This window comes from Centroberyx gerrardi, chromosome 16 (genome assembly GCF_048128805.1).
Source record: "Centroberyx gerrardi isolate f3 chromosome 16, fCenGer3.hap1.cur.20231027, whole genome shotgun sequence".
In the NCBI taxonomy this organism is placed as follows: domain Eukaryota; kingdom Metazoa; phylum Chordata; class Actinopteri; order Beryciformes; family Berycidae; genus Centroberyx; species Centroberyx gerrardi.
In genome coordinates, this window is record NC_136012.1 from 23,006,658 (window position 1) to 23,028,246 (window position 21,589).

Genomic DNA, 21,589 nt, shown 5'->3' on the forward strand with positions numbered 1-21,589 from the left:
CTGGGTTTTCTGGTTGAAGGGTGGTCTCTCTAAATACTGGCCAAACCTGCCGCATCTAACCGGGGCCGGGAATGACGTCTTTTGGCACCTACTGCTGAAGCATGGCAAAACATCTGCAGATCATATCAGATGGCCTAACCTGACACCACACTGAGTAAATGTGTGTGTGTGTGTGTATGGTTGTGTGTCTGTGTCTGTGTGTGTGTATGCACATGTACGTGAAGAGTGAAAGTAAGGAAAGTGATTGTGGGGGAGCAGCTGACACAAACCTGAGTTTGTGTTTCAGAGTTTCTCAAGAAACCTTGGTAACTCTCTAGATTTTTCTCTCTCTCGCTCTCTTGCTTTCTGTCATATTCTGTCTGCAACTTTCCCCCAGAAACTCCAACAGAAGATATTTTGTGCTTTGTAGTCATGATGAACTGATGCAAACTGCTGAGTTTCTATATAACAGTATCTCATATCGGTAGAACTCTTGGCTTAGGTGATAACATTAGACTGCAGTGCTGCAGTAGAAGACAGCATATTATTCAGTTTGAAAACAGGTAAATCAAAGAACATTCACACAGAAATATTAGACTCCATCACTTATAAGACTGCTGAACAGCTGGAAACACCTCTCACTGCATATTGCACTGTGTTTTGCCTTTGCAAGGTAGAACTATATGTAATGTCACAAAATACTGGTATATGCATTATAATAGCGTGATTCGTATGGAAGAATTATGCAAAGGGAGCTTAAACTGTGCTCACAGTTGCTACAAAGCAATTAAAACCCAAACCAACTTACTGTAAATCCCTCCATATAAATAGCCTGTGTTGAATAACATATCCAAAAGAAGGCCTCAATCTCATGACAGATTTCATTTCAATAATTGCTGTGAAATGTGTCACTAACGCAACGCACAGACTGTTATCTGAGAAACGATTACAAAATGTGATAAGGTTTTCCAAAGCCACCTAAGCGGGCTGTTAATGTGAGTGAATGCAGGAGTGCGCGGTCACATGTGCTGCTGTGTGAAAAGGAGACACACCAAAGCTAAATTGAACTCTATCGACAACTCAGGCAGCGACTAAAACTCCACACAAGGGCTTCTCCTCGGGTTACAATGCTTCCCCGGCCCTGAATGATTTCTCCGAGCCTCTGATTAGAGCCCGCACTTGTGTTTGACGTCCTGAAAAAGGAAGATTGTGTGTCAGTGCTTTCACTACAGAGTGTTGACCCTCTGGAATTCTGCCTCCGAGCCTCTGAGCCTGGATTTAGACATGATATCACCACCAAAATCAGGGTTGAAATGGAGGGTAAACCATAAACTAAAATTTAAAGTAGTAATCTGTGACATTTTTATATAGATAAATGTCTGTTTTGCTATACTTTCTGTCCCCCCAACAATGTAACACAATAGTGATTCAACCTATATCCAGTTCATGAAAGCTTTTACATTTTCTTTTTTCTTTTTTACATTTTCTGTTTGCTGCTCTGGTCGGTCTTTCCTGGAAAAAATGCTCTGCCGCGCAGGAAGTGATGCGTTTTAGGTTTCGGGCAGCAGCAACAGCGGTTTGCTTGGAATAAATAGAAGAAGAACTGGGTAGTTCATGGCTGAACAAACAAAGAAAAGAGCGCCAGCTACACAGAAACTCAATCAACAGAAAATTTAAAGAAAAAGACGTTGCAGTACTGGACACACTGCTTGATTGACAAGTGATCTTTGGGAAGTGCAGTGCAGAAACACCACAGGAATGACCCTTTAGCACCAAAGATGTTGCCAAAGAAATTAGAATTAGCGCTTTCTCTACCAAATATTTTGGATTACCACTTTAAATACAAGGGCATAAAAAATAAAATTACATGAATAAATATGTAAGTTCTTAAGATTTTGCAACAATGATAAATTTACTGCAATCAACAATGACGGTAGTTGAATGGAACAGATGCGGTATAGGTACTACAAATGTTTTTTCTTTTTTAAATCTTTTTTTAATCGAGGCCTGCATTGGTGCAGGTGGCCCCACATCAACCTTAATTTCCATGTCAGCTGTCAAACTCTGAATCAATATCAAAGTTAATTCTTGTTCTGTGGATAACTTGATAGTTTGACAAAAAATAAAGGGTTGGGAGATGTTTCTCACAAACACTGGAAGACAGGCATAACCTCTCCGTCTGGCCGGGAACCAGGCGTTGACAGATGAACCATGTCTTTTTTAAACTTCTCTCCACAGCTGTGGACGGCAGCTCCAGGCTCCTTTGTAGTCACATCTGTGAGCCGGACAGCTGGATGTTTGGAGAAAATTACAGTTTGATCTGTGGCGCGCCAGATTGGAAGACAGCTTTGCCTTACCAGCTCCAGATACTGCTATTAAGACTGATTAGAGATCCAGGTTTTGCAATGTAAGTAGCAGAGAGGATTGATAGCCGATCACAGTCCACTTTGTAGCTCCCTGGCTCCAAGACAGAATCACTCAAATCTACAATGAAGAGCTTGGGATAGGTCAATAATGTTTTTAACTAATGACTTCTAAATTGATCTGGGACTCCACAACTCTGTGCTGGAATCTCAGCTAAAGTTTAGGTTGCAACTTGGATAAAGGCCACATTCACACGCTGAGTGAGCTTTGTCTTCACACGTCTTCCTCTCCTTGTACCATTACTGTAATCTTAGTTTAAATGGTGAAAATCCAAGTACTGTAGACCTCCCAACGCTCATTGTACTTAATTTTCTGGCATACTTCATGCCCTTGAAAACATAAAGCATTGTAGCCATTAAGCAACAGCCATCTACAGCACATCAGCAGCCTAGATTAGAAGTAAAAAATAAAAAAACCTGGAGAAAAAGCTGGAGTAGGTTTCGGAGGTTTATTTCACTAACTACGAGGACGTAGAAAAACAGAGCTTCTGAACAACCCTGTAATAAGCGTGGAGCTTTGCAAGCAAATCTGGGTAAAGCTTTCAAAGGTCTGATGAGATTTTCAGCTGCAGCAAATTGAATGATTAATCCAAGGCAGCAGACAAGGAGACAAGTAAAGGAACATTTTAATTGTGGCAGTTTAAGAATAAAACGCTCTGGTCTCTGGCTCTGCCCGCCTTTTTAGAGACTCCTCCAGATACAGATCGATTTCTTTAAGAGGGTTCGCTCTGGATCTCTAATTACTGCCACCCCACCAAGCCCCCGTAACCTTTTGGCCCAGCTGTCTATAGAAGGGGAGCAGCAGTGGACAACCCAGGGTAATGAAAGTATATTCTTTTCAACCCCTATTTACCCAGGGACGGTTTGCTGAGCACAAAGGCTCTTTTCCAGTAACATCCTGTTTCACATTCACATAGATACAAGCCTGTTTCTACCCAGTCCAACCCACGGTTTCTTGCTCTGCTCAAGGGCACCATGACAGCAGTTGTTGAAAGAGGGGGGGGGAGTATGTCTCATTCATTGCCCCGACACAGATTTCCTCCAACCGGACTTGTACCGCTGACCCTCTGGTCAAAAGCTTGCTTCTCTAAAAATTAGGCTACCACTTCCCCAAAAGTGAGTCAGTCCGCTGCTTTCCGTCGTAAATGCCAAAACCAAATTCGTGCCCTCCAAACTCCAGGGGACGATGTCTGCGCATACATCCCATCCTAACAAGTTGCCAAAGGGTTGGCTTTGCTAAACCAAGCAAGTTTGTACCTGGATCTTCAGAGTTGACATGAGTAGTAATTTGAGGATTAGAAAATGGGAAAATTGATGTTTCTGAGGGGAAACGTCTGTAGGCGAGGGCAGTGACTTAGTGTCTGCAGGTTAATTCCCGTAAGAGGGGAATACAATTATTGTATAATTGCACTGTTGCTCACAGAGCTGCTCTCTATGGACCCATTCATCCAAGGGTTTCCAAAGGATTTGTATTTCAATCACTATGGCAGCACCATTTGGACAAATACATTGACGTGTACAATTTTGAACAGCAGAGTTACTAGCATCAAAACTCTGAAGCTGAAATCTTTTGAAGAATTACCTCATCTCACCCTCTCCCCACTGAATAGTATTCTCTCTTCTCTGCTCTAATTACACAATATTATTTTATGGCTTTTCCCTAGCAGTACTATCACACATAATCACTTTATGGTCAAAAGAATATTGTAAGGGCACTATGGCTTTGACCCTTGCACCTCTTTCTATTAGGTTGCTTGTAATTGCGGTAATCTAGGAATTTAAACTTATTCTACTGTTGCATTCTTTGTAAGTCGCTCTTGATAAGAGCATCAACTGTCTAAAATAAAAAAAATAAAATAAAAAAACATGTAAAATGAGATACCATTGGACAGTTTTCAGCAGAAGGATGCATTAAAATATCACAAAACATAGTGAGAAAAAAGCAAATAGGGTAACCAAAATTTGTTTTGCATAAGATTCTAGTGATCAGATCATGGTAATTGTTCAGTACCAGCATTTCTCTATATGCAGCCTAATAATCAGGTAATAGAACTAATTTACTCATATTTCAAATGAACACACCTCATATAAACACCTCAAACAACTAAAATAAAAACCTGTAGGCTGTAATATCTTTGAAAATTCAAAGTGATAATGATTTACTCACATATAAACACTTAACCCAGTGCTGTAGAGCGTGGGGTTTGGTACCTTATCCATTTGCACTCTACATGTAAACGTAACCCATCAAGCTGTTAGTCCCTTACTGCACATGGTAAACTTTATTAAGTCCCTTTAAGCACCTGACCTGCAATTAACCCTAATGATGTGAACTTCAACCCACCTTTACACCCAGCCACCAACACACACACATACATTATTCACCATGACTAATATCTGCTGGGGACTGGTGTCATGTCACCAAAGTGAGTGGGTCTCATTTTTATGTGCTTGTTTGGGGGAATGGGTTGAGAAATGACAAAAAGTGGTTAAACGCTAAACACTCAGCATCCAGTTTGCCTTTTTAATAGGCCAGGCTGCACAGGTCATTAAGCCTCCGACTGTCACCCATTCGTCAAAAGGCCTTCCAGCGCTCGTCTCCTCACTCTGGCTGCTCATAAAAGAGCCGCTCAATCACGTGTGTCCGCTTGCCTCCAAACATAACCCCGCCGTATGAGGCAAACCTTATCGGGGAAACATAATCAAGAGATGGAGCTATACTGCCAGCCGCTAAAAGCTTTATATTATCTTTAGAAACAATGAATATTCATGCGGCTGCATTTAAGGAACAATAGCTGTCTAATTACCTCCCAAGATGAATGGTTATGAAACAGATGCTTCTCTCTCTGATGCACTTTCAAAGTGGATATGTGCATCTGGGTGAAATACTTCTACTTTCTTAAAATGCAAAGCTCTTCTCGAGAGGTGAATGAGGACAGCGACCCCCAAGTTACCCCTTCCATGGAGAAACAGTTACAGCCCTGAAGCTACAGTGGCAATTAACTGTAAAAAAAACAAAAAACAACAACACAGGACACAACTACCAAATCCTCTTTGGTGAATTTTCCTTTTCGTCAACATTTCAGATGAGTGCATATAAGGGAGAGAAGATGGGAGAGAGATTAGTAGACTCACATCAGTCAGTAATTAAATCTGTATGCAACGTTACTTACATAGAGATGTTATGACCCCTGTAGTACTTTATACACTGTCCTAAAGGCTGAAACTGATTGTCTTGTTGACCATTATGAAAAACATCCTGGGGGGTTGTTTATCTGTGTGTGCAGAGCTGAGAAGGAGGGATCCTTTAGGACAAAAGTTATGTGAGGAATCCATAAAAAATGGAATACAATTTATATTGCCCTAAGAAAATACAATGTAGACGGATCCATTATAGTACTGTCTTAGTGATATATTATTCCCCATTCTGAATGGAAGAGACAAGCAGAGCTTTGTGAGACTGATTATTAGAGCCATACCACTGCAAAGACTTGATTCACTCAATATGGTAAACTTCATGTCTAGAGAATTTTGATTACAAAATGCCATAAATCCATTTGGGGAAAAAAAACATCATAACCTGAAGTTCATCATTCAGTATCTCTAGGATAAAGAGGATCCAATTTGTTAGAATTTTGTCAACCAAGGTCTAAATTCAGCTGCTATCCTCAAAAAAGTATCATCATTTGTTTAATTTTTTTCACTATCAATCATTTTTTTAGGGCAAATGTTCATTTTTTCAAATTGCAGTTATCTTATTTTGGAATTAAACTCCTCTCTCTCATACACTGCCTTGTTTTAATGCTGCAGGACCCCATTATTTTGAATGCAAGTGATCTCATTATTAAGATTTGTATTTCTGGATAAGATATTTGGACAAGAAATGCTTGTGTTATGGACATTTCCCCCAGGCTTCAGTGCTATCTTGAAATGTAATGGCATGTCAGAAATCTAATCATTTTAATATATGCAGCTGGATGAACCTAATGTAGATTTCAACCGCGCTATTCTCATCAAACGGGAAACATTTTTGTATCAGTAAATAAAAAATCCTTCGCAAGAGCAGTTTGATGGATTGACTCTACTCAGCATAATGGAAATGTTGGCACCGACGGAGCGGTGAAGAATTTTTCAAGTCCAAAGCATGCATACAGACATGTCAATGATCTGCCTGAGAAAATCCATCACCATGAGCATCTGATGCATTGCAACCTGCGCCAGAAACAAGCCAACTCAGTGACCCGCTTTAAATCTCGACTAAGGCCTGTCAACAGGTGTGAAGGGAGACAAAGTGTAGAACAAACTTTGGCTGTCAGGGCATAAAATGAAAGATAGAGTTTGACAAATAGAGTAGTGCATGACAGATCTGCCTTGTCAATGGCGTCTCATTAGTTGGCGTGGTTCCGGGGCCATTTTAATGCCGGCGTCTGTAAAAGCTCTAATTAGAAACAGCTGAACAGATGTAAGATGCCGAGAAAGAAGGAGGAGGAGGGGGGCTTAACACCTTTGCCGCTAACTGGTTGGTAACCTGTCATACTCCTGTTACAGAGTCTCTCAGTCTCTCTATATTATGCATTCACAAGGCCTCCTTTCAAGCTGTTATCGCACGATCTTTCCCTATGAATGAGAAAATGGAGTGAAAGAGTCTTGAGGAGCCAGAACTGGGGTGTGACGTACACAGTGAGAATATTCAACAATCTGATCAGTCGTTTTCATACAGCTTTAAAGCGGTATTCCATAAGATCCTCAGTGGGTTTTTTTTTAAATTTTTGTGACATCTTTGGTGCCAGGCAGTCATTGCTGTGGTGTTTCTGCGCTGCACTTTCCAGACATCACCTGTCAATCAAACAGTGTTGCCAGTACTGTGACGCCTTTACAAAACAGGGGAAAAAGGAGAATGGAACGCCAATAGCAAAATGAAGATGCAAGGGAAATAATAGCGTCGTCAAAAGCACGTAATAAGAGCAATGGAGAATAAAAGAACATGTCAGACCAAGTGAAAAGCCAGTGGAAAAAAAGATTTTAAGATTTTCAACTGATTTGGCTGGTCTGATGCTTTGGGAAACATTAATCCACAGTCTCCCTGCAGCCATGGCAAAAGCATGCACCAAATGGCATATATTATGTTACTTCCAGCTCTAAGCTTGTTTGACATCCTCTGATTACACCACCTACTCGCTGTGTGTAATTCTAGATCGTACTTATATTTGCTCGCATTTATGCCACATGACTGGATTTGTCATAAGTTGTACGCCTCTTGGTACTGAGCCATGCCGTATCTGGGCAGGGAGCCCTCTCCTCTCCACACCTCTGTACCAACTGCTTAATCACAACCAGAATCTGAATCCCTTTTAATCATCAAGTACAATACATGTACAGAGATTTGTCATGGCAACATGTGTGCAGAGACGTATCAACAATTTATAGAATCTCGCAGTACATGTTGAGACATCGGTACAAGGGCATCGGCACCTCACATACAGTGCAGGACGTATAGACATTACAGAGTTTGTATCAGTTCTTATAGATTCATTCATCATGAGGGTTTCCTCCAGGAACAACTGGGAATGAAAGGAAAGAGCACAAGTAAAGGTCTTGTCATACTTTTTGAAACTGTACAGTAAAAAAATCTAATCTGAGGTAGATCTGAACAATTAATAAAAGAAAAATCACAATCGCATTATGAACTTCTGCAATTTCCAAATCGCAGAGGCAGCAATTAATTGCTTAAGAGAGGGGCATCAAAACTGGATTTCTAGACAAGGTGTTTTAGAGCTTCAGGTAATCTTTGGTTCATGAATCAAGTACAATATTGGTGAAAACCTTTCATCATACTCACTTTTCTTTAAACAATTTTAAAGTTCTGAAAAGATTCTGACAAGAAAAACTTGCAATTAAGAGTTTTTTCTCAATATCTTTCAGCCCTAATCCGAGGGTTATTATAGTATGTCGTCCCCCCTGGTCAACTAGATTACATTTTAGTAATTTAGCGGTGACTCTTGGGCAAAGTGACTAACAAGTGCAACAGTAGAGTAAATTCCCAGATCACCAACATTACAAGCAACCGGTAGTGAGGAGTGTCAGGGTCAGAGCCGCAGCTCTCAGACAGAAAGTGAAACAGCTATTCCAGTGCTGTAGAATGATCATGTATTATTGAGAAGCTGCCTTGAGAACCAGGGAGAAAAGGTAATTTCTCTTTTATTTTGTTAAGAGAGATTGGAGATTGCTGCAGATCCTGCTTGGTATGCAGACAGCAACACACACACACACACACACACATATGACGCACAGTTGCTGGAATCATTCTAGTCAGACATAAGACCTAATAGCTAATGTGCATTTTCATTCCATTTGGGCCGTAGAAATGGATACCCTCCCATGGGGAACCAAGTGTAAGCATGCCGCGGCTGAGCGTATCCAGTCTGCACCGAATACCTATTTGTGCTTTGGGAAAAGCCATACATTCTCAAAATAGTATGTGTGATTGGGTTACCGTCTCTGTATGCCAGTGGCATAGCGTCGTATATCACGTCTCACCATGTGCGAGGTGACATAATCCAGCTAGCATGGGACGGCGCTGCACCGATGATTACTGGGACAGGTGCGTTTTTTATTTCCACCCCCCTAAATGCATTAGAGCTGGGATATTTCACATCTCCATTTAATAGTTTCTGGTTCTTTTCTCACTCTCCTCAGATGGCACATAAAGAAGACACAGTGGGGGTTTGATTTCCATGGGCATGCATGAGTTATGAGTTAGTCTTGTGAGTAATTTAAGCAATATGAACTGAAAACAAGAAAAATGTCTCCATATAGACTCGGAGTGGATGAATGTTTGAGTGTAGTTGCACCTCCATGGCGCACTGTGTGCTACATGAACAACACATGCAGCAAAAACCACATCCATTAAAGATGTACAGTAGTTCAGCTATGCATGAATAATAATCGGATGAGCTCCATCCAACCAACCCCAACGTCCCAGTAGCATCTCTAACCTGCAGCATATGTGGCTAAACTGCAAAAAATATCCATCCTAACAAGTGATTTATTCTTGTATTGAGTCAAGAAATCTATTTATCTTAGATTAAGTGAAAATATATCTCAATGGGGTGAAATTTTATTTTATGACATAAGACTACAAGATTAAAGGACTTGTTAAGATGGATATCTTTTGCAGTATAGACATGTGAAGACACCTGATATGACGTATTAGTCCAGTTCCAGAGGAGCCTTTCTCCTTTTCAGAGCTGTTGCAGTTTGACAAGGCACAAAAATAAATGACACACTAGTATTTAACATTGTTACTATTGAACAATGTCACATAAAGCAAAGTTTGAACATATCATAAGAGGTGGCACAACTGGGCATGCTCCAAAAAGCATGCAATCTGCTTCAATGCACTAGCTGATAATTGCTCACTTATTACTTATTCTCGAGTAAACACTGATGTTTTGAGGTCAGCAGATCAGACTGTGACATATCTTCCTTTTATTTTCATGTTATCTGCTGAAACCAGGAATTCATATCTATAACTGCACTGAGGTGTCAATTGTGGTCTGGTTTTCTAAATTGCATGAGACTGATCACGCCTCAGTAACTCTCATCACTGCTTTCCAAAATTAGCTATGGCTAATGATGGTGCTTGATAACTGTGAAATGTCTCTGCTGTATCGAATGAATCTAGTAGCTCGGTTTCACACATGAGGAAAACTTCAAATCATGATGGAGAGGGAGGAGAAATCTTTAAGTGAAATCAGATGAGTTTGTTTGTGAAAAAATGCCTGACCTTCGAGCTGGTGTCTTTCTTGCTATCAAGCCCTAAATGTTGTTACATTGTCTACACTGTTTCCTGTGGAATTTTGGGAGTAAATACTGGAGACATGAAACTGAAACACTATTTTATTGTTTTTTATTGAGCAACAGTCCCACAAACAGCTGCCTGAGATCCATTTTGGTCATTTTGTGGTTACAACGGTTAACATATTAAGACATATAAAAACATATAAAAACTAAAAATGTGCTTTCTTTGTTATTGTGATATTGAAACATTATGTCACTCCAAATCTCGATGTACATAACCTAATGGAATGCAATGTGACATATCATTGCTGTCAGGCGAAAACCTTGTATCTCCCAAATGTCAACTTTTCAGGAACTAGGAAAACAACCTTGTTTTTAGCTTGGAGACAATGCATTTTTGACATTGTCTATAAGCCCAAGAGGTCAGAGAATTTTCCCAACAGAGAGGACCATGTAATCCTACGGAAGCAGAATTCTGAGTTTAAAGTCAGAACTCTGAGATTAAAGTCAGAATTCTGAGATGAATCTCAGAATTCCGACGTTATTCTCAGAATCCAAATACATTTTTCACGTGGCCCTAATCTTCTTCCATATAATGCTTCCGTTGAAGTAAAAATAACCAAAATTGGAATTACAAGGTTTTCACACATAATCAGCGATATGCCATTTGGTGCATTGGTGGATGCTTTTTTTTTTTTGGGTGGCCCCAGCAGGAAACCAGCCCCTTCACTTGTCCATGTTAGTGCCCATTGAACCACACCGGACGAGTGCTACCATCAACTTCACCTAGAGAGAAGAAGAAACTGGGTCTATCATAGAAGACGCAGCTGCGCGACTCTTCAGCACTCGTTCTGGGTCAAGCTCCTTGTCAGTCAACTGCAAGGTGACGCCCAAGCCCAGTGAGTTGGAGGAGGAGTGTCATTACAAGACACTTTGAAATACCTCTCTGATAGGAGGTGATGACATCTGCCAAGCTATGCAGACATGCCCTCCAGAGACGGTAACCAAGGTCAACTCATCACACTGCCAAGATTTTTAGTCCAATGGAATTCCAGTTGCCTCAAGACAGCCAATACCCACAGGACATCTTAGGTCCGTATAAGAGCAGCAGAGCGCTGGCAGTGTTTCAATCCTCAGAGGCTCTCGTTGATCCAATTGTATTATTAATGGAGGCTTCTATTTGAGAGGGAATCAGTTTTTAAACCACAGGAATGCTAATCTTCCTGAGATCCAACCTGCCAACATTTAGATATCAACATCAGTTTCCAGAGCTCCCATCATTTTTTTGAACACTTCAAAATATAATTTATGATAAGCTAGTTTTTGTTAATAGTAATAATAATAATAAAATATATAGCTTCACTTGCCTTGACATGCTCAGTTTTCAATGCAAAATATACATAAACTGTCTTACTAATTGAGCTTTTGATGTATACCTCAATGCACGTTTGAGCATTTTAATGTACATGATTGTGAGGATAAGAAGTTGAAGCATATTCATGGCAGTTCAGGGTATGTCTACTGTATAAACTGCATAACTACAGTTATGTTATTGTTCTTTTGTCTTATCTGAGGTGAAAATTACATGTGAATTTCATGACCCTTGGGCCCATGAAACCTGCTAAAACACTATTTCAAAAACACATGAGAAAATAAGCAAAATTGCCTTTGTGCAAATACAGTTTTTGGCCCACAGCAGCAATATGTCAATGTGAGGATGAGCAAAAAGTGTGTGAGGACAATAATCAGCATATCCGAGGCTGTGCCAGTCCTGCAGAGAAACAAAGGGAGCTGAGGAAATGATGCTACCCCCCAGTGAATGACAGGTATTTGTTCTGACAGGTAATCCTGACTTTAGGCAGACATACCCCACCCTTCGTGTCTAGACTGCACCGGGCAGACACTTTCCTCTCCCTGTCAAAGTAAATGTTAGCACTAGGGCTATTTACAGTGCCTTGTTTAGAAGGCTAAATTTATGTGTTTGTCTCCTCTGGGAGTCTTAGAGGCATGGATGCACACTCTACTCACAATTGCTTGAGTTTTTTGTTTGTTTTGTCGTTTTTTTTTTTAGTCTGCTTCATGTGTGAGTTTCTTTGCTCTGTGCCAGTTAGTCAGACTGTAGCTACTGTACTTGAGTCACTGTGCACAGGCAGCTGATAACATTCATTGAGTTCTTCCTCTAAGGAAGCTAAATTGCTGTTCTATTTGAGTAATTTCATTTTACAGATAAGGAAACAAAGCCGCATTAAATGATCGAAATTTAATCTGCATCTATTTGGCTTGCAGCGGAAAGAGGTAATGTAAAATCTTTATGCCTGCTGATGCAATAGCTGCTTTTCAACAGAGGAAATATTTACAATGAAATGTTGACAAAGCCAAAGCTCGACACCAGCCTGGTGTTGTCATTCGAAATACCACTGCAAAGCTGATGGTGCAACCCACTGACATTCCTTATCCACAAACTGGAAATAGTTCAGGAAGTGGGTTTCTTATTGGAGAACAGCAGATGGAGGCGGGACAATGAAACCACTAAAGAGGCTGTACTGATGAGAAATTGAAAGAGGAGAAACAAATAACATCCCAACAGAGATATGAGCATGCTGCCTCTTATTTTTAACCATTATTTGTCCAGTGAATGTTTGCTGAGCATGAATGTGCTTCCTCAGCAACACCGCTTTCCATTCATACTGTTTCAGACACACCTGGTGGCTGTTCAGAACACCCAACACAGTCTTCTGCTGCTGGCCACTGAGCAGCTTGGGGGTTAAGTGCCTTGCTCAAGGGCGCGTCAGTGGGAGCTGTAGAGATATGGGAGTGCATTCATTCACTTTTCCTGCCCAGATTTTCCCGTCCGGTCCGATGATTCAAACTGTAAACTTTCCAGTCACAAGCCTGCTTCTGTACACTTTACCATAGCACCCAACACAGTCCCACAAAATTGTGAAATGAGCACCAACTCTGAAATGCAGATTACATGTTGTGGACACGAATAGCGTGAAGATTACGTTCCTCCACCGCAAAAAGATTATGTGACAATAGCTAAAATGGGACACTGCATTTTCACATGCTTGTCGTGAAAATGTAATGGTTAAGTTTAGACATGTAAAACAACTTCACTTAAGGTTAGGGTTAAGGTTAGACAACTAAAGCAATTTGGTTAAGGTTAGGGTAAAGTTTTGGTAATTGTTTAATAAGAAAAACCTCCGCAACCTCACCTTCCACCGCACTATTTCAATGTCAAATTACTGGCTGTTCCTAGTCGTGTCTCTTCCACGTAATCCTTTTGTGGTGTGGTAATGTACTTCTCTCACTTTTCATGCATGGAACATGTTATTTGCATTTTAAGACATCATGCTCTCCGTGCTCATTTCACAAACTTTTGTGAGACCGGGCTGCTACCGCCGCCCTGTCGCCGACTTCAGGACCGCTCTGACCAAAGCATTCACTGTCAGTGCAAAGAAAACTCTGCTGACGTTGATTTGGCGGGGCAAAGGACAGACTCGGTGGCTGTGGAGAGCGCGTCTCCTTCGGTAGAGCTTAAACCTGTGACCCAGATCCCTTGAAAACTCACTCGGCTGCTTGGGGGGGAGAATGTACACTCGCTGCCCGAAATGACAAACAGCAGGCAGGCGGTGGCATGCTTTGCTTGCCAAATACAGCACTCCACGTTCAAATAGTGCTGACAGGGAAAACATAGACACTGTTATCCAGGGTCCCCCACTCTGGAGTTAGATGTTGAGGGGAAAAACTACTCCTGCCAGGAGACATAGACCTGCCTGTGTTCAGTGGTGGAGGTGAGGGGGAACTATCCAGAAGGTTCATACAGCTGCTATCCTGAAAAACCACATAACTGCAGATTTGGGGATTTTCTATTCCTTACTTAAATTGAAAGTTTACATGGGAATTTATGTGTTTAGTGAGTTTCATGACAGATGGGCCCACGAAGCCTCTTAAAAAGCCATTGTGCAAATTCAAAAATATATTGGCATCATTCAGAAAATAACAAATCTGTTTTACCTTTCTGAAAAACCTACTCTCTTCAGATAATGTGGTTTTCGCCTGACAATAGTGATATACTCAGTGTAATTGTTGGCCTCTGAGTTTTTGGTTCCCACTGAGTTCAGTGAACATTCAAGTCATCCATTTTCTTTGATGGGTTTAATTCAGCCAAGCATACCGGCCGCTATTGCACTGCCCACTACATTGATTAACTGCATATTGCTGCATTCATTTTCAAACATATCCATCAAAGCACAGCTTCTTCTAACTGGAAGCAAGCTTTCCCAGGGACGCAGGCTCAGGAAACATCTGACCTGTATTAAAGAATGAATGGAGATTCCAAGTCCTGCTAGTTTTGTTTCACCAGTTTTACAGCCGTATCGTAATTTCAAATTAAAACATAAAGTTAAGTACTATGGAAACCACTTAACACAACATAGTGGTAACGTGAGTGCCAGCTGGCCATGCTGGTAGCTGCCTGCAGAGGAGGCTTGCAGCTATATAAACCACTCTGGTTGGTCCAGCCAGGAGAAGTTGGGTAACAATTGGCTGACAGGGAGAGACGTTGGTTCCTAAACTGAACAAAACACTAAAACATGTTGATGGTGGCTATCTTGTATGATTTTAGCTGAGTTTGTATGTATGCAACATAATACTTGTTTCACAAAACTCTGGAGTAAAATCATAGACTACTATGTGCTTTTAATATGTGCGTTCAGTCATACATCATGTGAATGTTTGATTTAAGTGTTCTATTGCAGTCACACATTATGTGAGTGTGTGATGTACATGCGTCACAGTACACCTAACCAGGCCACCCACTCTCCCATTATTAAATTTCCGTCATAAACTGTTTATTTGTCTGCATCATAATCTCATGAATGCACAATGCACCTCAGTATCCTCAAACCCCCATGTATGTATACGTGGAAAACTACACATTAGCCCCATTGGCCTGTGAGCCCTATAAACCCCACTCCTCCCCCTAATCTCGTAATCTTTAGAGGAACAGCAGCCTCTGTGATCGTTGGCAGATCTAGCGCGTTCCTTGCCTTCCTCCAGCGGTGCTGAGGGGGGGGTTACGTGGGAATATCCGCAGGTAATCCGCATCTTCTACAAATATCTTCAGCCGGATTCCTTTAATAAGATCTCGGCCTGTGCTTATGGGTGGGCTAGGCTAGGTGGTGGCGAAAACATGGCCTTCTACGGCAAAGAGAAGCCAGACCACTTAACTGTGAGAAGTGATTTCAAGAGGCGGCCCCTGAGATGCCCTGTTTGATTGGGAAGCTGAGATCTATCTGTAGCTGGAGATGCAGTGTTATAGCTGACTGCTCTGCCAGCAACTCACCGCCTAATGGAAAAAGACATTGTAAACACTGTAGCATGACATGAACAAATGCTATCCCAGTGTAATGAAACAAGCCTATAGTCCATTGTGTAATAAGCTAGACAGACAAGACAAGGTGCAGTGCATAGTTTTATTGTGATATGCGTGAGCATATCTTGTTGGACAGGAGTACCAATAACACTGATTGTAATGTGAGCTTTCTATAAAAACACCTTACTATATCAAGTGCCCAGATAGTTTATAAGAGGGTTTATCTTACTATATGAAGATTGCATTGCCTTTGCACTGTGATGTATAGCAATTAAAGTCAATAAAAATCATCATGAAATTCTGTGAAATGAGCGCAATGTCTTTAAATACAAATAACATCCTCTGTGCACTGAAAGTGAGAGGAACACGTGTGGTGGAAAGTAAGAGTGTGGAGGTTGGAGTGGTGGATAGGTGGATACATTTTCCTTCAACTCCAGTGACCAGGGTTCAATTTCCGACTCATGCAAAGAATTTTTATACCGCAAATGAAGTTTTCATTTTCAGCAAAAGTTTTTCCTATTAACCATGACCAAAACACAGACACGTGACAAACACGTGAAAATGGCGTGTCCGATTCGTGCTATTGTCACATAATCCTTTCATGGTGGAGGAACATAATCTTCACATTATTTGTGACCACAACAGAGTTTGTGCTAATTTCACAATTTTTTTTGAGCCTCTTTTGCCCAAATCATTTATAGTGTCAGATGATTGTTACTCTGCACTGCACTGGCCCTCTGGCCTCGGCGGGAGACAAAACCCCTCAGATAGCTATCTATAGAGTCATCAGCCACCTCTTGCCAAGTTTAATACGACCGGGGACCGTAACTCTCCAGGCAACTACTACTAAACATGCCAGACAGGTCTGGCTCTCTCCCCTCCTCCAGATCAATATCAAATCGTCTCAGAGCATCAGCAATCAAGCGTGCCAGAACGGTGCGCACTCAGACACTCCAGTCAAAGGTTACAGCCAGCCAGGCCAGCTTAGTTCTCAGCCGTGTGACCGCTGTTTTAAAGAGTTCTTTGACGGTTTAACATGCTCGCACCCCACCCATCTACCCTCTCTCCCACCCACCCTCTCTCTCTCTTCTCTCCTCTCCTCCCCTCCCCTCTCTTCCCCGTTGTTTTCCTTTCTCAGCCGTCCTGATTAAACCTGGAGATCCCGACGGGAGGCTCTGATTTCCCGGCCCCCACTGTTGCTGCAGTGAAGTCAGCGCTGCATGTCCTCACACAGGGCCAAGCCCACCGGCTCCAGCAGACTGAGTGCTGAATGTAGCATGACGAGTATACTGTCCATCGGATACGTCTTCCCTTTTGTACTGTATTCTATGTGATGTCCTGTTGTCCTTTTACACTGTGTGCTAGTGTGAAACTCTCTAAGCTGTTCATATGCCTGTGCACCAGTTTTACCAAGACACATTTTGGACCATTTATTGTACTTAGCTATTAAAATAATTCTGATTCTGATTGTAACAATCTCTTACGGTTGCTCTTTTATAGTGGAGGAATGAGCTGAAGCTGAGCCAATACCAATACCAATAGAAAAAGACAATACCAATACGGGAGCCACTTAATATGCTGGTAGATATGAAAATGAGGTGTCACACACAAATTACTCACTATAGCGCACAACACTGAACGCTCCCTCAACCTTCCCTCAACCTTCCCTCAACCTTTCACCTTCCTCCCATCATACAGACCCTGGATCTGAAAAAAAGCAAAAGCTCGTTTGGGCAAGAGCTTTGTGCCCTCTGCCATCACAGCGCTCAACAAACTGGTTCAGTAACACCATGGACTACTTTTGGCAAAATTGCCTTTGTAGTGCCAATATGTCTCCATCTCTGTGTGCTGCAAACTGTTAATGTCTAGTATTACTGTTCTCTGTTGCATTCCATATTCGTTCTTTAATGTTTCCATATGCAGGCAGTGAAAACAGTGTGCAGTAAAAAAAAAAAGAAAAAGAAAACTCTGCTTGTAGTTTGTCACAAGAACAGTCTAATTATAAGCAACAGCCTAATGGCTGCAATAAAGAGATCTTGAAAACCATTTGTATTCATGTAAACCTAATAAACTGGGTTAATTAAGAAAAAAGCATGAGAGCACAAATCGGTGAATCAAAGACTTATGAATAAGTTACATAATTTGCTGTTCATTAGGCTATAGAGGGGTCGCATGCAGCCTACTGCTTGTGTCACACGCGCGCGTAAACGCACACATACAGACACATACACACACGCCTTACAATAACAAACAGCTTGATTGCCAAATTGCCCATGATGCCCAGAAATCATTTGGGGGTAATTATTTACTTACCATCGTCCAACTTATGTTAGGGACACCATATACTTTCTTTTGACTAACTGGGGATGTGCCTTTAAACACTGAAAAAAATATTTTTTTGAATTCGATAGTGCAATTCAGCGGAGTTCAGAGGGTAAGCAAATTACATCGCCCGGAGCGACTACCTCTGCATGAATGGAGCCTTTTTATGATCATAGAGGAAACTTCTCCCGGGGGACATGAAATTTCAGAGGGTTTTCCCCCTTAAACATACACGGGTACACTTTAAAGGTAAAGGGTAATTTCCACTTCCTATCCTGGATAATGCTGTTTGAACTGAATAAAACGCTCTCATTCATTGCAGTTTAAACTCAAGCAAGATGTGCATTTTTTTTTTCAGAGGAGGTTTGAGCCCTGAAAGAATAAGCAATGCGTGGAGGGGATGTAAGAAATTCCCAAGCAGTTTATGTTCAACTCCATTACTTTGCTAAATGTGACAGGGCGCATTGAAATCTCACTCACCGTTCTGTTCCTTTACACTTGGATGGTGAAATTTGCTGATATGACTTGATTCAGCTTCCGAGCCATATTGTTGGAGAAGCGATGCAAGAAGGAATAATAATGGAAGGATCATTTGGATTAGTGGTGGTCGGCGATCACAAAGCGCTGTAGACGGGATGTTTTGTATCACCACGCACATTCGTCGTTTAGAGGACACCAGTGCTGTTTTGGACACATTTGTAGAGGATAAACGCTGAGTAGAATCCACATAATCTTAATCATGGGCTTAGTCCTTTCAAAGAAAGTAAACAGTAAATCTCCCTAAATCAAGTCAAAATCCTTCCCAAAACTTCCAGACCCGCCGCTGCGCGCCCCGGTGATTTGGATGCAAGTGCGCACCTGTTGGTTCTATGAAAAGTTGGGTACAAAGTTTGGTTCTGTACTGTTATGATCCTGGATTTACTTGCAGAATTATCTTGTCAGGTGCAGGCATATCACCTATGGTACGAAATCATTAGAAAATGCACAAACGCATTTTTGGCCAAAGCGTGCGTCCACGGTGCGTTCTCGACTCCTCCGTCTGAAAAATCCCCGCAGATCTTTAGGCATTAGAGGAAAGCCTCAGAAAAGCAGGCGGCAAAAGAGTCCGGCAACCCGATACAGTCTGCACAGAGAAATCATTTGGAGCCCCGAGATAAGTTCTGTTGTCTGGCGAGGTCTTGGCTCATAACTTGGTGGAGACTGAGATAAAATGTCGCTGAAGCTGAGACGGCCGGGGTTGGGTTTTTGGAGACTGCCAACTGACGGCACAACAGGTGCTATACATAAAGTAAAACTTCCCAGCCGAGGAAACTCCCCAGGATGTTAACCATTCCGCTGCTGACTGGTCCAGGGGAGGCGGAATGGTTTGCTCACTGGTTTGCACACTGGCGAAGACAAGTCCACTTGACAGTTTCACTTGTTTTCACAGGAATTCTCCAGAAACAAGTGTCAGTGTCTTGAAATAAGACAGAATAAGGAGGCTCACTACTATCGAGGAAATTACACTTGATTCATCTCAACCCTTGGCATATTTCATTCACTTGTATAAAGAAAAATAAGAGAAATAAGATTTAACACCCAACACTAGATTAACTGGCTTAACTGATAATTTTTAGTTATTTCCAAAGCAAATCATCTTCGAGTGCCATTTCCTTGATACTAGCGGAGTGATCTGTCTTATTCTGCCTTGTTTCAAAACAAACAAGACAAAATTGCTGAACCAAGTGACTGCACTGGAAACAAATGGAGTTATCTCACCCCAGTGGCTGGATTTTCCACTTGTTTAAAGAAAAATACGATTTTAGGATTGAATATGACAGTCGATGACTTGTTGAGATGGACCTTTTTTTTTTTTTTGCAGTGTGGAATAATTCACTGACTGATTTGCACAGTCACACAACACAGAAAACCTAAAAAATATATAGATTTTTTAACTCAAACCATTTCAACTACTCTGAATGCTACTTTAATTTTGCCTAATGTAAGTGAAAAAGTTCATTCATGTTCTTTTCTAATGAATTTGCCCATTTGGGTTAAGAAATCAAAATGTAATACATGCATTTTCCTACTGTATATGCCATTTGCTCCCACTGTGTTGGTGTTCATATATCATCTTTTATATAACTGTTTCTACTAAACTACAGAATTGTGGCCCAGACACATTCCTTACCCAAACCATCATGGCCCAACTAATTAACAGCACAGAGATGATACAGTGCATATTCACATCAGAGGCTTCGTAATTCATCATAACCATCATTTACCAAAAGGGAAATTTACATAAGACAAAATGTGCAAGTAAGCTTGTGTTAACCACAAACCCTGCTGTGGGTGATTGTTTAAACCTCCCATTCATTTTCCCCATAGAGAGATGAAAGATAAATGTGGACACCCTTATTTGGGCAAAAGATTTTCAACACGCTGTTGTGCGTTATGCTTAAATGTTTCTGTGGAACGAAATGTTTAAGGGCTTCTCAATTTGTCATATCAAAGCAGAGACACCGCTTGGAACAATACTCCCTCCTGTTCCCAATTTCCTTTCTCCCCGGCACAATGTTGTACCTCATCAACTGCGTTTCATGTGGTTCCTCCCATCCTATTGTTGGCAAAATCCACCAGTGTATCCCCCACTGTATGGTAAGTCTGCTGCAGCACAGACACAACAATCAAAGAGAGCTGGAGACATATTGAACCGATTGAGCCAGACACATGATGCAATGCTGGAGCAATTTACCCCCAGTCTCACATAGCTCAGAAACTACCACCTCAAAGAAAGTGCAGAGCAATGATGTCTCCAGCATAAAGGTATGAAGGAGGGTTTTATGGTTTTAATAAGAGTTAATGGCAGGGAAAGGAAGGCATGGGGCAGTGATACAGTCATTTCATATGTGTGTTGCCCCCATGGAGAGGGGTATATAGAGGTCCTCTTGTGCCTGCTGCAAGGGCCAAGGCCCTTTGTGTAAAGGAGAGTATCACATTCCAGCCCTGCAAAGGCCTGCAGCAGATGTCAGCACTTCACATTGTGGAATCTCTCTCTCTCTCTTACACACACACACACACACACATACACACACTCATTCACCCCTTGAGGTTTTGTCTGTAAAAGCTGGGTATTTTGTCTCGCTGTCCACATTTGATTGCTGCTTCCAAGGTGGTCTTGTGAAATGCGGAGGCTTTGATACAAAGAAATATAATAAACAGAGGAAATTAGAAACAAGGCGGACCGTTTGGGTCACGGCTAACACACAGAGGCATGCCAGCCAGCCAGGAGGGCGCTCCGTCCGCCGAGTGGGCCGAGATGGAAATGTATACAATAGGGAACTCGCAGTCATCGGCTCCCAGTTAAATCCCATTAGACTTGCTTGCCTTTTTTGGGACACACACTGCCAAACAAACAAATGCCCCCTCCCTATCAGTCTGTATTACACAACGCATTCGTCACGGCGTCTGTGAAACACCAGTTTTGTCCCAGGTGAAATGCAGTGAAACAGGAGGGAGTGAACACGTCTTCTAAATCCAGATCACAGCACATTATTGCACCTTGAAGAAAAAGGAGGTCAGGCTTTTGAGACGACTTCATTTATATGGTAAAACCTCCTGTGGCAGCAGCCTTGGCTGTGTTGTCCTGTAAGGAATGGAGTCATTTGAGTGAACTGCTTTGGTATTCATTATAGGTGGGAGATGTGCC

The 21,589-nt window shown here is 41.6% G+C and overlaps 1 protein-coding gene across 2 annotated transcripts in view; it reads right to left on the reverse strand.

Moving 5' to 3' along the window:
* pdgfc (platelet derived growth factor c) overlaps positions 1–19,089 on the reverse strand; it is a 45,194-nt gene extending 26,105 nt beyond the window's left edge. For both annotated transcript variants that reach the window (XM_071909226.2, XM_071909225.2), the window contains exon 1: positions 18,382–19,089. In XM_071909226.2, coding sequence (XP_071765327.1) covers positions 18,382–18,559 — 178 coding nt within the window. In that variant the 5' untranslated portion in view covers positions 18,560–19,089. The remainder of the gene's footprint in view (positions 1–18,381) is intronic.
* Positions 19,090–21,589: the final 2,500 nt, after the last annotated feature.